Source organism: Puma concolor, chromosome A2 (assembly GCF_028749965.1).
Source record: "Puma concolor isolate L17-30 chromosome A2, mPumCon1.1.hap2, whole genome shotgun sequence".
NCBI classification, from domain to species: domain Eukaryota; kingdom Metazoa; phylum Chordata; class Mammalia; order Carnivora; family Felidae; genus Puma; species Puma concolor.
In genome coordinates, this window is record NC_141668.1 from 78555071 (window position 1) to 78572688 (window position 17618).

Genomic DNA, 17618 nt, shown 5'->3' on the forward strand with positions numbered 1-17618 from the left:
TTATCACTTGTAAATAAGACATTCAAAGCATTAAGTATTAAGTAAACTATCTGTTACTTTCTGCAAGTTGTTCCTATCTTATACAAATGTAAACTTATTAAAAATATAAAATTCATTAAGACTTTAGGTATCTTTGCACATAACATGCATATATAGAATACTCATGATGTAAAATATGTTTCTTATTGAAAACTGTGTTCAGAAGAGTTTAAAAGTCACTGTCCCAATGTCACTATTACCAGCAAACATGCTTTACTGGCAACCAGACCTTTCGTATCTATTCAACTAGGTTACTCTCCTATTAATAATCTCAGTAATTTTCCAAACCTTTCCAAATAAACTCTAACTCCTTTATACAATGTGCAAGGTCCTATCTGAACTTCGTAATTTTTCCTGCTTCATCATTTATCATTCTCCCACACAAAAATCAAGGTGCATTTGATTTCAGAAAATTTCCCTAACATGCCAGCCTATTTATGCCTACATGTGTTTATACATATACTCTTCTATAAAATTTTCCTTTTATATTTTAATCATTTAAGGATTGATGAAGAAAAAGCAGATCACAAAAGAATACACTGGTATGAGAACTGTGAGAAAAATGAGAGATGATAAGTTCCAGAAGCAAACAGGTAAACTAAAAAGGAGATGAACAAAAGCTCACAGAACCAATATGACTGGTTTTAAAAAGTGTTAACTCCAGGGGTGCCTGGGTGGCTCAGCTAGTTAAGCGTATGACTTCAGCTCAAGTCATGATCTCACACCTTGTGGGTTCAAACCCCACGTCAGGCTCTGTGTTAACAGCTCTGTGTATGTCTCTCTCTCAAAAATAAATAAACAAAGCGTTAACTCCATTTGCCAAATCAGTCCGGAGTTTTATACTTCACAGGCTAAAGAGTGAATGGGAAGTATGAAAGTGGAGATTTGAGTTTAGATGATAAAAAGACTGGATGGTTATCAGGGAAGGATAGAGATCAAAAGAGGTAAGTTTTATTATACTTATGTTAAAGGATGGAAAAGCCCTGATTTGGTATAAAGGCTCTAAGGAGGAAGCTAGTTTTTGAAAAGGGAAGACACAAGATACGGAAACATTAGGTCTAACACTGCAATGCCTAATGCACTCAATTAGCAAATATTGTGAATTCAGGCCAGAAAGCCACAGTGCATAACAAGATTTTGTCATAATGCTATCTAGAGCAGTTGAAAACTAAACACATTTCCTATTTATGTTCACCAAAGAAATAAATTATATATATTAGAAGCTTCTCCTGCAATAAGCTAATTATGTTTTCCTTCAGAACTGAACAAGAGTATCTAATAAAAAGCAACAGCAGCCAAAGAAGCAACCAAAAATAAATACAACTATGTCAGCCTCCCAGGAACAACTTTTACCTCAGGAGTAATCCTAAAGTTAAATGATACATAATACCTTATTCAAATAACAGAAAGATGGAAACAGTACAAAAGCTTACCTTTGCTGGCAAGTAATATTTTCTACTTGGCAAGAATAATTTATAGATAAATAAAAACCAACCTTGATCACTGTGATTAGTTTAAAAATTAAGGAAAATAACATACCACATCTCTTACAGAAGTGCTTGATTTCTTGAGTAAATATAATTCTTTTTTCTTTTGTTCAATGTAGTATCTAATGTCTTCATTAAAAAAAAAAAGTTTAAGATTAGCATTTTCATCTTTAGAGTTAAGCACTGCTATTTTCTTACTACTAGATTTAGGTAATTCTTTCACCTAAATCATTATAGGTCATTATAGGACCTCTTGCTATCAGAATACTCCCTACCTAAAGTTAGGAACCAAGGGGTACAAATTAATACTTTTAACAGATATTGTCAAAAAATTGATAAAATCCTTACCATCAATATGAAGAATTTTTACTCCCCATGATAAGGCATTTGATAATATACTATTTGAAGGAATAAAATCCTGTAAAATAAAAAAGGTTTGATAGTTTTTCTAGAAAATTACTAACTTAAATGAGCTAAATTTTAAAAATTATTTGAGGGTTAATGTCACTGAGGTGGGTATTTAGTAACATACACAGTTACAAGGGCAAAGAGTACACCAGTTTTTATTTTGCGATTTCTAAAATCAACCCTGTTTAATATATTCCCATATACTTCACAATTAATCCCACTGTAGCCTTCCAATTAACAGTTTCAAGAAATTTCATTTAAAAATACAAAAATGCCATAAGCTTCATACGTCTGCAGTAATATTTTAAAAGGCCACAAGATGGAGATGTTTCTTCATGAAAAGTAGATTCTGTTCTTTGTAAAACAAGATACACGCTGATATTTACGCTTTTCCTACTTAAAATTAGGAAAGGAAGATTTGGGGAACATCTCCGTTTCCACTTGAATTTTTAATAACAGAATAAATACTGTCAGTTTTTAAATTTCATACTTACATGGTCCTTGATAGCTTTTTCAACTAATAATTTTCCTCTGCTCAAACACACCTATAAAAAGACCAGAGATCAAACGTTAAACATTATAACATAATGCCTCATTGGGAAAAAATTTAAAAATAGCTAAAATAAATAGATACAATTTATAAATTTTAATAATAAAATATCAAAAATAAATGAAAGGTATCTGTACAAGTATTACAGACTATCAACACAATAAATGTACAGTAAAAGTGAGTTCCTTAGAGTCTTGGGAATAAGATCTATTAAAGTTTGCTTTCTTTTCATTTAAACAATTAAATGAGACCATAGGTTAGTTTTGTAGTAAATTCTATTAAACATTAAAAATAAAATAGCTAGATTCTTCTGAAATTGTCTATAATTAAAAACTAAGTTTAGATTCTAATTCCCTATTCAAATGAAGATCTAAGAATATCAATTGTATATGTTGCCTTTACATGGTATTTCACATTTTAAATATTGGAGATGCAATTGAAATGCTATGAGCAACAGTTCATTTGGAACCATTCGCTAGTATATAATCTCATTCCTGCAAAAAAGCATTAAAGTGAAAAAATGCATGAGCCTTCCTGGAATTTTTCCCCTTCTTTGTATTTGTTTTTTCTCCTTCCACAATTTATCCTTGACTATAATCTTCAAACTTACTGTCAACAGAGTACTAGAGATAACTAAATAACTAAAACAGAGACTGGCAAACTTTTTCTGTAAAGGGCCAAATCGTACATGTTTTAGGCTCTACAGGCCATATAGTATCTGCCCCAATTATCCAATACTTCCTATATAGGAAACTCAATTTGTAAACAAACAGGACTGGTTGTATTTCAATAAAACTTTATGTACAATGACATCTGAATTTAAATTTGTCACAAAATATTCTTTAGATTTTTGCCCAAGCATTTAAAGATATAAAAACCATGCTCATAAGCTGTAAAAAACAAGTGGCAGGCCGGATTTGGCCTACAGAATCTTTGTTTGCTTACTAACGTTGTGAAGCAAACAAAAAGTTTCCATTTCTTCTTTAAATAATGATCTACTGTTACTTTTAGTTGTAAATTACTCTTCAAAATAAAAGTCATCCCCAAATGCAAAGCTATTATTTTAGCCGAGCATGATTGCATAAGTATTAGGAGAAAAATCACCATACTTTAAGACAGTAACTTTATTGGGGTGCCTGGGTGACTCAGTCGGTTAGGCGACTGACTTCAGCTCAGGTCATGATCTCGCAGTTTGTGGGTTCAAGCCCTATGTTGGGGCTCTGTGCTGAGAGCTTGTAGCCTGCTTTGGATGCTCTGTCTCCCTCTCTCTGTCCCTCCCCCACTAGTACTCTATCTCTCTCTCAAAAATAAACATTAAAAAAAAAAATGACTGGAAAGCCACACACAATGTAGATATTCTACCTAAGTGAACTCGACTGTCAGTCTCTTGAAAATCATGAGATCCTCCAGCTATGGCCTTTGTGAATGTAAGATACTTACTGAATCTGGAGATTTAAAAGAACTTCCATCATGGCTGGGATGAGGTGAGGTGGTTTCTGCAGTATATGCAGATTCTGGACTTGGTACAGGAGAAATTCTTCCCAACGTTTGTGCAAATTTAGCTTCCTTTTTATTTGAAATAAGGTAACTGATATCTTTGCTGAGAAATTCTTCAACTCGCTAAAGGAAACCAAAGTATTTTCAAATAAGCCATACAAACCATAGACTGTTTCATATTTTTAGTATAAAATGCAAATTTGATACGTTGTAATAATTTGTAGGGCCGCCTGATGGCTTAGTCAGTTAAGGGTCCAACTGGCTCAGGTTATGATCTCATGACTGATGGGTTCCAGCCCCACATTGGGCTCTGTGCTGACAGGTGAGAGTCTGAAGCCTGCTTTGGATTCTGTGTCTCCCTCTCTCTGCCTCTCCCCTGCTCACACTCTTTTATCTCTCTCAAAAAATAACACATTAAAAAATTTTTTTAATTTGTAAATTGGGGGTTTTTATAAGGTGTTCTTTCGACTATGAGTTCTGAGCAAGTACAATGGGAGTTCCAATAACAACCAGCATGGGCTAGATACTATTTTTAAGTACTTTATATATCCCAATTAGTTTAATCCACAACAACTCCATGGTCCTAATATTGCTAATATCCACATTTTGTGGAGAAGAAAACTGAGAAGTTAAGTGACTTGCTGCAGGTTACAACAGCAGTAAATAACAGAACTTGAACATAGGTATTGTGACTCAGGTCCATCCTCTAAAGCACTACAGTTCAGTAGAACTTAATGCAATAATGAAAATGTTCTTTACCAGCATATTGTCCAATATGGTAGCCAACTTGCCACATTTGGCTACTGAGTACTTAAAACGCAACAAATGTAACTCATGTGACCAAGCAACAGAATTGTAAACTTTACTTAAATTTAAATAGCCACGTGTGCCAGATGGCTATCATACTGGACAGTACAGCTCAAAATCAGTTATAACATCTTTACATACACGAGGGGACCTTTACCCTTTGAGTCTAAGGTCAAAGACAATTACCCTACTAAAATTTTTGAAAACCACTGTTTAAATGCCTGAATTTATAAATGCAGGTACCAAATGTCAACATTATCAAAGATCATTCCCATCCAAGAACAGGAATATTAAAGTAGACATAAATACTATCAATCATTAACTACTTCCATAAATGAAAAATTTCTAAAATATTTTAAAAAGCTGTATCTAATTTCTATAGGATCTTACAACATAAATGGAAGTAACAATAAAAACAGCAAAATATGTAACATGAATTAATTCCATCTAAGCATTAAGCAGAATCTGCTGCTTATACCAATGGCTAGATGTAAATCACTATTTCCTTTTTTTCTGAGCAACATTTCATCAACTAGTAAATAAGAAATTCACATTTATTAATTCCAGGGATTATAAACTCAAATGCCTACAAGTGCCAGCAGGAATATAAATTCACAATTTACACATCAAATGCTTTCTTCATTTTCATAACTATGTGGCTTCAGTGCTGCCAGAGGTTCCAATTTTTCAAAACAAGCCCAATCTCCTATATATTTTTTAAAAATTGTGATAAAGTATATGTAAAATTGACTATTCTATTTTTTAGTACACAATTCAGTGGTATTAAGTACATTTACAATGTTGTACAACCATTACCACTATACACTTTTAGAACTTTTCCATCATCCTAAGCTGAAATTCTGAGTCCATTAAACAGCAACCCCCCCCATTTTTTTTTCTCTTCCTAGCCCTTCTTAACCTGTGTCCTACTTTGTTTCTATGAATTTAACCATTCCAGATTCTTCATACTGGTGCAATCATGTTCTTGTTCTTTTGTATTTGAGTTATTTTGCTTAGGACAGTGTTTTCAAGGTTCATCCATACTGTGGCATGGAAAAGAATTTCACCCCTTTTCAAGGCTGAATAATATTCCATTGCAGGTATAGACCACATTTTGTTCATCCATTGATCCTGATGAAAATTTGGGTTGTTTCCACCTTTTGTCTATTGTGAATGCCACTATGAACATATCTCTTCAAGGCCCTCCTCTCAAATCTTTTGGATATAACTTGTTTTCCACGCAGTTGCACCATTTTATAACTCCAACAGTGCACAAGGGTTCCAAATTCCACATATCCTTGCCAACTTATTTTTTTGACACTGACCATCCAAATGCATGTGACATGGTATCTCCTTGTGATTTTGATTTGTATCTTCTTAATGATTAGTGATGTAGAGCATCTTCTCATGTGCTTATTAGCCATTGGTACATCTTCTTTACAGAAATGTCTATTTTAGTCCTTTACTCATGTTTTAACTGGGTTGTTTTTGTTGTTGAGCTACAGGAGCACTTTATATATTCTGGATATTAACCTCTTACCAGGTACATGATCTGCAAATACTTTTTCTTCCCATTTTGTGCGTTTTTGCCCTCTTGATAATATCCTTTTGTGCACAAACGTTTTCATTTTTATGAAGTTCAATTTATCTATTTTTTCATTTATTCTCTGTGCTTTTGATTTCATATCCAAGGAATCAATGCCAAATCCAATGTCATGAAGACTTTTCCTTATATTTTGTTTTAGCTCTTATGTTTAGACCTTGACCCACTGGTAATTAATTTTAGCATATAATATGCATATAGCTTCATTTTTTTTTAAGTTTATTTAGAGAGAGAGAGAGCAAGCGAGCAGGGGAGGGGGGCAGAGAGAGAGGGAAAGAGAGAATCCCAAGCAGGTGTCAGGCTGTTAGCACAGAGCCTGAAGCAGGCTTGAACTCATGAACCATGAGATCATGATCTGAGCTGAAAACCAAGAGTTGGACGCTTAACCGAGCCACCCAGGCACCCCATATTTTAAACATACTCTTTCCTAGGGGTGCCTGGGTGGCTCAGTCGGTTGAATGTCTGACTTTGGCTCAGGTTATGAACTTGCGGTTTGGGAGTTAGAGCCTCGTGTCAGGCTGTGCTGACAGGATGGAGCTTAAAACCTGCTTCAGATTCTGTGTCTCCCTCTCTCTCAAGAATAAACTTAAAAAAAAATTTCAAATATACTCTTTCCTCTATTTAGTTTGTTGACTCTACCTGGTATATTCCTACTAGACTTTCAAGCCTTAGGTTAAACTCTACCTGTGCAATGATTTCTGAAGGCAAAGTTAATCATTTTCTTCTCTGTATTCTAATGGCAATTTCAACATAATTTCTGTTAGACATGGACAATGCTATATTGTAAATGATTTAGGTGTCTCATATTCCCAAAGACTAAGCGCAGTAGAGTACATCTTACTTATTTTTGCATCCCCAGCAGCTAAAATAGTGTTGGTACATGAAAGACACCAGTGAAACAATTCTGTAATGAATTTGCACGTGCCCAAATTATAATGTTTTCAAAGCAGAGTTAAAATTGGGTCTGCAAAACAGCTTCCAAAATTTCTCTATTGGAAGTAATTTCTCCCTCCTGTTGACACTGTATGTTGTGTTACAATTAATTGTGCCCATGTAATCTCTACCAAGATCAGAAGTTGAAGGCAGGATGGACTTAAGACTCATTTTTGAATCTACCAAAACACTTAATACCATGCCCTATAGAATTGATTTAGTTTCATCAGTCTTCAATTTATTAGCTGTTGCTGAATTTAGGTCTTTTCAAGAGTAAACTCAAAACTTATTTTTGAGTCACTGAAGGTTACAGTGAACATCAGATAAGGAACTCTGTCCTCAAAGTTCATGATATGGCATTTGTCCTTACATCTCTGTTCTTCTCCAACTGCCTTATTTTGGCACAAAATGTTTAAATATGGGCCTAACTGTGGTTGGTTCCATGTCCTTTTTAGATGGTTTTATAACAGCTATATTCCTTGCCACTACCAGAAGATATTTCCCCAATAGGTCATACTTCACTGCTGTGTTTTCAGTGGTTGAATGTCTCAGAAGTGTACTCTCTAGATAAATGGGGTATGTTTTCATTAAGAGTAGACAAAACAAATTCATAAAGTGGACAAGTACAGAAAAAAAAACACTGGTAATAATCTGAAGATCAATTACAAAATGAAAAGGGTCTAAGTAATCCTAAAAAATGTGTTAAAAAGCATCAGCCTTTCAAGGAATATCTATTCAACTAAATATTCCTTAACGTTGAGCCCTAAAACTCTTACTGTCTAGAGGTCAAGATTCTTTTATAGTTCATGTAAAAGATGACCATTACCAAAGTTTTTTTTTAATTATAGAGATGGTAAAGTGCTAAGAACAGAAATCAGGACATCACTAAATTATTGGAAAGATAGTGTGGGGGAGATATCATAACTGGATAAAAATTTTTTTTTAAAAGCTAATAAATCAGGGGCGCCTGGGTGGCTCAGTTGGATAAGAGTCCAACTGTGGCTCAGGTCATGGTCTCGCAGTTTGTGGGTTTGAGCCCTCATCGGGCTATGCGTTGACATCTTAGAACCTAGATTCTACTTTGGATTCTGTGTCTTCCCCTCTCTCTCTCTCTCTCTCTGCCCCTCTCCCGCTCATACTCTGTCTCTCTCTCTCAAAAATAAACAAACATTAAAAAAAAGTTAATAAATTAAGTTTAGTTGAAAATCCACAGCTTGAGGGAAAAAATCTGGAAATTTATGCTCTTAATATAATCTTCACTTCATTGGTCTACTTCAAACCATTTTAGGATAAAATTTGAATTGTATAAAACCCAACTATTATCAAATGCCTAAGTTAATCCAAAACTTGTTTCTTGCAAGTGCCTCAGGAACTGCTGTAGGAATGAGAGAGAAAGGGGGCAGAGCAAGCATCCCTGCACTAACTGTAAGTGCGGTTTTATATAGAACAGTTTTCTTTTTACTGGCTTTACACACTGTGGACTTCTGAATGATTTTGCTTGAAGAGTTCTACTGCTAAAAATACAAGTCTAAAATCACTGATTTATATCATGTAAGTTAATGGGTTATTCATATTTGAGAAAGCTGTGAAACTAAACCAGAAAGCTACTTTGTAGCCATTAATTCCTAAAGGAACAGAATAGTGTAGTAGCATGTCAGTCTGGGAATTAGGCTGATCCTGTACTGGGCCAGTCATTTCACTTCCCTGGATGCTTAAGTACTTACTATCTAAAACGAAGGAGTCTTTATTCTAAGGTGGCAGGCCTATAAGACATGATCTTTAGGAATGCAGTCATAGGGTCATTATGACACGTTACTGCTATGACAAATATGACAATGTTTTAATAACATGAGTAACAAAGTAGAACAGCTTTTCAAAGATAAATAAGTAAATATCACACCAACAAACAATTCCAAGAAACTTGTTACATGTTCCTCTGCAAATTTCTGTTCTAGAAATGCCAGGATTCTTTCGCTTATTCAAAGGTATTAACCTCAACAAACTCAAAGTGCAGCACAAACCTTTTTTTAAATAGGACGAATTAAGAAAGAAATTAATGACTTCTTAACCTCACTTGCTAAAATTTGCCCAGTGTTAACCTTATTCCTAAGAAAATCTTAGAATTTTCCTCAAACTTTCTAATTGTTTAATCATTTAGTCAAAGCGTAAGGTAGGAAAGAGGGCTTTCAAAATTGTTAACCCAAAATTGTTCTCTTAATGACATTCATTCTGTTGAGACTGTTACCACTGAGAGTTAATTTTAACTCGTTGTGGTTTGTAGAGGTTTTTTTTCCTTGTTCTGTAAATGACATTCTTACTGTTATGCTAGTCCAGACAGATTTATGTAGCTCCCTAAAAATCACAATCAAGGAGCTGCTGCTCTCTGGAGGACATACCAACATAATAATGAGAACGCAAGCAGAGGTTCCACCAGGCCAAGGGAGTCACAGTTCTCAAACTTCGTGAACTTTACATTAATCACAGAAACCTAAAAGTTCTATTATGCTACAATAGGTTAAAACAAATAATTTTTCACTGATGATAAACAGCTCATAAAAATTTTAAGCTTGGTGATTACATGATTATGTTTCCCAAAATGAGTATCTTCAACGATTTCACAGTAGAAAGTACTAGTCACAAATTATTCCTTTGTCAAAATGTATAGTTTTGACTTACCCCTCCCAGATCCTGAATGTCCTTTTGCAGTTTTTCAGATACGGTGACAGAAGGTAAGTCAATGTAAAATATTTTTCCCCCTAGTGGCTTGTATTTGGATTTTTCTGGTTTGTTATCAGTTTTCATAGAATTTAAAGATGATCTGTTTTTTTCATTTTTGACTTGGATTCCACCTGTTGTTTAAAAAACGTAGAATTAGATGTTTTATACAGACAAGAAAATTTCTACTATTTTAAAATTATTTCTTATAGAACATTATACCACAGAGGAGAAAAAAATCTTTATAATCCCGCCAATTAAACACTCAATAGCACTTTTTAAAAATCATTTTTAATGTTTATTCATCTTTGAGAAAGAGAGAGAGAGAGAGAGAGCGCACAAGCAGGGGAGGGGCAGAGAGAGGGAGACAGAATGAGAAGCAGGCTCCAGGCTCTGAGATGTCAGCACAGAGCCGGAACCTGGGCTCAAACCCATGAACCGTGAGATGGTGACCTGAGCCAAAGTCAGAGGCTTTAACCGCCTGAGCTAGGCACCTCCACTCAATAGCATTTTAACATATTTCTTTGTAGTACCACCTAATATAAAACCAAAATACCATACTTATTTTCACAGATAGTTGAATCTGCAGGAAATATTTATGGATTTGTTCATATTTTTATGTACTTCGGTGGAAACTACATAAAACCCTTTTGAAAGATTTTCCTCCTTAGGATGTAAACTCCATGAGCTATTTACTCACACATATTTATGGAGCATCTGCCATTCTGTTGAACACTCAAAATTGGGGCTTAAAATGTTTAACACTTTCCAATAGAAGAAACCTGTTACCCACGATGACCTAATCCTCAAGATGCCAAAGTTTAGTTTCCTATAGAGTTTGTCTATATATTAAGAACTCAATGGTACATTTTAAGACCCAAATCACCATTCACTTCATTATTTCCCCTGAAAGCATCTGAGATCGAAACAATTGCCTTAAAAATTAACTTTCAGAATACAATCCGTTCGTAAGATGGAGATTCCTATACACGTACTACTACATATACTAGGCACATTAAAAAGAAAACCTTGGGAGGATGCAATGCACCTACCATACAAAGTCATCGAAAATGAAAATCTGTTTGTCTATAATGCTGAAACAGCAAAGGTGTATTTGAAATACAAATACTATCCCTCAACTTTATGAGTGAAAAATAAATAAATTCAAAAAGACCAAAAACCCACCCACAGCCACCCAATTTAATCAGGAACTTAAAAGCCACGAACACCTCTGCTTTCAAATAGAGGGCTCGGCGGCAGCCTCAAAGGGCCTGAGCTGAGTCTCAGGATCTGTCCGAGGCTCGGCGAGGTCCGGGGTCCGCACATTGTTTCCTGGTTGTACAATCAACGGCACAACCGGGAATCTGGGGCTGCAGCTAGAGCATGAGCAGTGCGAGGGGCCTGGATGGGATCCGTTCCCTTTCTGAGGCAAAGCCCTGGACAGAGCCTTCCTTCAGGCCACAGAGAAGGACGCACGAGCCATAAAAGAAAAGGAGCAGAGACCCCCGGGGGGAGAACTCCAGAGAATCAAAGGTGGAACCACGAGGAGAGGGAAGGATTAAAGGGACTGCGGGGGCGGGGGAGGGGCTTCATACCCTGGAAATGTCCTTTGCTGTGGATCCTCATGGCTACGGAGTTCATGGCAGCCGCCCGGCACCTACATACTGGGTTTGGGAGAGTGTCGCGCCGGGCGGCCACGAAAACACAGCGCGTCGAGGCCGATTTATCCGCGGGTCGCCTCTTCCCTTCCGCAGACTACCACACCCACGCAGCAGAGATGCCGCGTCTACCGTCCGGGTTTCCGGGGCCGGGTTGGGCTCCAAGGCGCGGAGGAGGAAGAGGTAAAGCACAAACGAGTGGGCTGCGGCGGTTGAAGATTTGAAAACGCGTCACGCGGCCGCGGCGCCCATACGCGCGCCCCGCCCTCTCTCACGCCGCGCGCCGCGCCCCCACGTGCCTGCCTCCTGGCGCTGCGCGCCCCGCCCCCACGGGCCGCGTCTCCGCCCCTCGCCCCTCCCCCATAGCTGTGCCTTCCAGGCCAGTGGTTACCGCTCTCCGCCGGTGGCTTTGCGTCCCACCGCTACCGTGGAGTCCTTGTGGCTCCTTGTTTACCAAACGTAGTGAATGCAGTTAGCCCAGGTGGCCAGCCCAACCCTCCACCAGGGTCATTCCCGCCTACTAAGATTGCCGGGGCCGCTAGCCCTCCAGCTTCCTCCTTCACCAGGTACGCTCCTTGCCCACGGGTCGGCTGTCCCGGAGGCTGGAGGCGTGGTGGCTGCGGCCGAACTAGGACTCAGCCTCCCGCCAGGCCGGGCTGGTTGGCAGCGGCAGCCTCTGCCCGGCGCGCCCCGAGTCGCGGAGCGAGGTTTTCCTGCGGTCATCGCCGACCCAGCCGGCCGGAGACAGGCCAGGCCGCAGAGGGACTTCCAGGGAGGGAGCAGCCTGTGGGGGGAGGGGGGCGTCGGAGCGAAGGTCGGGCCTGGCGACTCGCAGCCTAGAGCGAGTTCACGTCGCCTTGTGCCATTTGGTACTTGACTGTGTGCTGCTCATTTGGTCTCTGTTTTCGTTTTGTGGAGTTTATTTCAACAATAATAGAAAATGGAATTTGAAATCTCAAGCTTTAGGGTTTGGGGTCTGGACCGGCCACTTAGCAGCGTGTAACTTTTGGTTAAATTACCTAATCCCTTTGAGTGCCAGTTATTTTACTTGTAACATGGGGATAATAATGGGATTACAGAAAGGATTACATTAAAATATGTTGTAAAGTGAAATAATTTTGTAAGTGGGAAAACGCTTCACAAAAAAATTATTTTGGGTTTGTTACTGCTTGTAAACTTGTGAAGGAGGAAAAGGATTAAATCGTGTACCATTTTGCATTCATTAACATCTGGCCGTAATAGTCACTCATTGTATAATGGTTGATTTTCGAACTAGTGGAGGTCGGGGAGGTTAGTGCCAATATCACCGTTTCACCGATAGGTACCTTAAAGCATAGGATTGTAATAACCCTTAACCAAAATGGAGAATACAAAGAGGTGGTTCAGGTTTGCTAAGGGAAATGAGAGTTCAGTTGTGGATGGCTTTAGGTTGGAGGACCTGGGGAGAGAATCATGAAACTATATTACCAATCGGTAATACTTGTTTGTAAGGTAGGAGAGGTGGGGGGTGGGGGAAGGTAGTGAAGAGAGGGAAAAGATTGGTTTGAGAGGCCTAGACACCCTCAGCCAGAGGGTGATGTGGAAGAGGTTATCAGATCTTGGGAGGCAGATGGAGGTATAGTTTGAACAAAGCATTCAACATGAGAATTTCTGTTTGAGGGAAACAACCTGTTTCCAAAATGTAAAGCTACAGAAAGAGCACAAGATTTTTATGTTTATTAAAAACTTTAGGGTTGAGAAACACGAATATAGAATGCAGTTAAAGTCATTTAAGGAATGACTTTAAGGAAAGTCATTTGAGGAAATGACATTACCCAGGAGGGCATGTGAAATAAGAGAAGGAGTGATGAGCAGACCATGATGAAATAGTGAGAAAGATGGAGAAAAGCTCGTAGAGGTGGGAAGAGAATTGGGAACGAAACTTCCCAGAAGTCACAGAATTACAAACATTGGGCTCATGCAGTCTTCACTGTCTGGCTTTGGGTAGTTTTGAACCTTAATTTTAATCTTTGAAAAGGCTGTGATTAATACTTCTGAAATATTATGAGGATGAAATGAAACATTTTTCAAAGCTTAACTAGTACCACAGAGAGCTTAGTAAGGGCTATCGTTCTGGTGAACTCTACACCAGCTCCTCCATCTTCAAGATTTCAAGAAGGCTAAGACTTGAAAGGAAAAATAGGCCTGTCAGTAGATGACTAAGGTTAAGTACTAGATAAAAACAATGGCCTTGACGTGGAGACAGGTTCAGTGTACTCTTGAAAAAATTAGTGTAGGGAATTAAAGTGATAGGAAGGGAAAATAGGGTCTTTGGAAAGTTTAGGGGATACGGGAAATATTTAAACATATTTCTATCAAGAAAATAAAAAAATGAAGCCCATTTTATGTTCTAGTGAAAACTGAGTTACCTTTCTTATTTATAATAATGAGGAAACAGTAACAGTTGTACCATATGGTTTTAGACACACCCTTTACTTCATTATAGGTGATAATGACAAGCTATGAATAAGCAGAAAGTCTGTTTTACGGGTGTTAATAAGTTTCTAATCTGTAACTCAAGGTTAATTTAAAAAAAATATTTTTGGAGCTCAAATCTTTCAGTAGCTACAGAAAAGATTTGGTCATGTGTCTATGCCCTGTATGCATAGAAACCCCTTTATCTATCATGTCAGTAATCAGGCTGTTGATAAGATGATGAACTTTATGCTACAGTATATCTTAGGGTATGCTTCAGGTGAAGGGTATACATTCAAGAAGAACTGAATGGGGAAGGGGGCAAGGTTATTTGTGTGAGAAGTTTGTTTAAAGAGTTTTATTAAGCAGGGGCGCCTGGGTGGCTCAGTCAGTTAAGCAGCTGACCTTAGCTCAGGTCTTGATCTCACTGCTCCTGAGTTCAAGCCTAAGGTTGGGCTCTGTGTTGACAGCTCAGAGCCTGGAGCCTGCTTCGGATTCAGTGTCTGCCTCTCTCTCTCTGCCCCTCCCCCGCTCGTGCTTGCGCGCGCGCTCTCTCTCTCTCTCTCTCTCTCAAAAATAAATAAACGTTAAAAAAAAATTTTTTTTTAAAGTTTAGAGTTTTATTAAGCCAAGTTGTAGAACATTGAGCAGAATCATGGTCTAATTAAATGAACATTTGGCTGTGAATCAGGAGAAATGAATTCCACTCAGTATTGACTCTATTCCTAAGAAGTTTTATTACCTTAGGCAGTTTCCTCATTTGTAAATGAAGACTGTATCTGCTCAATCTACCCTACAATTTTTGTGATTATGAAATGAGGCCTAATCTTTTTCAGACTACCTCTCACATATCCAGATTTAATTTTTTTTTTAATTCTAGAGCCTAGGCAAATGAATGAATTTGTCCATTCTATAATAGTAATCACTTTCCTATTTTCTTTCTTTTGCTTAAGACTCCACCTGTTCCTCTTCCCTGTTCATACCAAGCCTAGCTTAGATTGAGCCTTTATCTCCTGCTAATTTGAGGCCTTCAGCAATATTCGTATTTGATTCATTTGTTAACTGTTGGTATATGGTCTTTTGAAATGTGTTCTCTTGCTATCTTTTAAATTCACTTTTCACATTTTATAATCTCAATATCCTGGTGGATTGGAGAATTTAGGGGTTTTTGAAGATTATGTTTTTAGTTTCATAGGCTAAGCATATGAAAAGATAGGTGTGGCACTTATAGGTGTGGTCCATGTCTCAAGTGAGGGTGGGCTGGAAAACCAGGGAAAATTCAGTGGATCAAGTCCTTGAACACAACCTCAGTGAAGGGTAAAAAATGGAGAATTAGCAAGACAGGAAGATTCAGAATTTGAAAGTGGATTCCCTTGAGACAGTATAATTCAGAGGCTGCTATGGCATCTATAGGAGGATAATGAGCTGGTTCATAAGTGATACATCATGTTCTGAACTAGATTGTAAATTCCTTAAGGGTCATACAGGATACATACATACTATTTGGCCATGACTATAAAATAGTCTACATATTTATCTCATTTCTTTCCTTATGTATTGATTGAGCACCTACAGTGTGCTATGATCAGTGAGAAAGGTTTACATAAGACCCCATAGAATTCTCCTTATGTAAATTTTTTAAATTTCTATAATATAGTAGTCCCTTATCTGCATGGTCCAGAAGCAGATGATCTTCCTCTGATCTATTGTCAGAAGGTCAGTGGTAACCTAACACTACTTCGTTCACCTCACTTCATCAGATCATACAGACATTTTATCATCTCACATAATCACAAGAAGGATGAGTACAGTATAATAAGATCTTTAGAAAGAGCAAGGGACCATATACACATAACTCTTATTACAGTATATTGTTATAATTCTGTTTTTAGTTATTATTAATTTCTCAATATGCCTAATTTATAAATTAAACTATGATAGGTGTGTATGTATAGGAAAAAACAGTATACATTGACTTTGTTACTATATGAGGTTTCAGGCATCCACTGGGGGTCTTGAAATGTATCCCCTGGCAGATGAGGGGAGACTTCTGTATTCCTGATAATCCATATACAATAAAATGCACACATTTTAAGCATACAGGATGAATTCTAATAAATATGTATATCCATGTAATTTATTCTAAAATCAAGATATAGAACATTTCTGTTTTAGAAGGTTATTTCATTCTTCATTCCGTTTTCTCATCCCATCAGAGGTAACCAGTTCTCTGGCTTCTATTAGCATAGTTTTTCCTATATTTCAACCTAATATAAGTGAAGTCATATAATTTATATGTTGTAACTCTGAATTATTTTGCATAAAATAAACCTTTTATGATATATCCATGTTGCTATATGTAACAATAGTTTATTCCTTTTTATCACTGAGTAGTATCCCATGGTGTGAATATAGTGTACCTGGTGATTTATATTTGGATGGTTTCTTCTCACCTCTGACTGTTATGAATAATGCTGGTATGAACATTTGTATACAGGTCCTTTTGTGGACATATGTTTTTATTTTTCTTGGAATTGCTGGATCATATGTTTACTGAATGTTTAACACCATGGGAAATTACTGAAGTTTTTAACTCTGCCCTCCAGCAATGTATAGAAGCCTCAGTTGCATCCTAGTCTGTGAGAGTGAAGAAATACCTCACCTAGTTTTTAAAAAAATTGAGGTGAAATTTATACAACATAAAATTCACCATTTTAAAATGTATAATTTAGTGACTTTGAGTGTATTTATATTCTTATGCAATCATCAACGCCATCTAATTCCAGGACATTTTTAAAACTTTAAAAAGAAAGCTGATAGCCATTCGGCAGTCATTCCCCTAATCCCCCTCTCCTCAACCCCTAGCAACCATGAATCTGCTGTCTACATATTTGCCAATTATGAAAGTTTCATATAAATAGAATCATAAAATATGTCTTTTTGTGTCTGGCTTCTCTCATTTAGTATAACGTTTTCTCAAGGTTTACCCATGATATAGCATGTATTAGTACTTCATTCTTTTTTTTTTTTTTTTTTTTGATTGGATAAAATTCCCTTGTAAGGATACACCACATTTGTTTATTTATTTCTCAGTTGAGCATTCAAATTGTTTCCACTTTTGGCTGTTATGAATAATAATGCTCTGAATATTTGTGTACAAGGTTTTGTTAGGCTGTGGTTTTAGTTCTTCCAGGTATGTATCTAGTGGTGGAATTGCTTGGTCATATGAAAATTCTGTGTTTAACATTTTGAAAAACTGTCAAACTTTTCTACAGTGGCTGCATGATTTTACATTCCCTCCAGTGTATGTAAAAGGTTTCCCATTTGTCCACATACTCATCATTCATCAGCACTTAATGTTTTTTTTATTTTTCATTTTTTGAAATTATGCCCTTCTTACTGCTGTGAAGTAGCATCTTGTATCTATATGTTATGCTATGTTCACCAGAAGTATAGGTAGCTACCAT

General features: G+C 37.1%; 2 protein-coding genes across 9 annotated transcripts in view; one reads left to right on the forward strand and one right to left on the reverse strand.

Moving 5' to 3' along the window:
• DBF4 (DBF4-CDC7 kinase regulatory subunit) overlaps positions 1–11943 on the reverse strand; it is a 29909-nt gene extending 17966 nt beyond the window's left edge. Inside the window, exons 1-6 of one of the 3 annotated variants that reach the window (XM_025929604.2) lie at positions 11635–11943; positions 10001–10173; positions 3925–4104; positions 2429–2479; positions 1875–1944; positions 1579–1655 (exon numbers count right to left, since the gene is read on the reverse strand). In XM_025929604.2, the coding sequence (XP_025785389.1) occupies positions 1579–1655; positions 1875–1944; positions 2429–2479; positions 3925–4104; positions 10001–10173; positions 11635–11680 (597 nt within the window). In that variant the 5' untranslated portion in view covers positions 11681–11943. Of the gene's footprint in view, positions 1–1578; positions 1656–1874; positions 1945–2428; positions 2480–2654; positions 2731–3924; positions 4105–10000; positions 10174–11634 lie in introns of those variants that run through there. The other 2 variants (XM_025929603.2, XM_086696780.1) reach the window with 2 other exon arrangements.
• A 100-nt stretch (positions 11944–12043) lies between these two features.
• Positions 12044–17618, forward strand: part of SLC25A40 (solute carrier family 25 member 40) — a 69014-nt gene continuing 63439 nt past the window's right edge. For all 6 annotated transcript variants that reach the window (XR_015248038.1, XR_015248037.1, XR_015248041.1 and 3 more), the window contains exon 1: positions 12044–12263. The gene's annotated coding sequence lies outside the window, so the exon portion shown is untranslated. The remainder of the gene's footprint in view (positions 12264–17618) is intronic.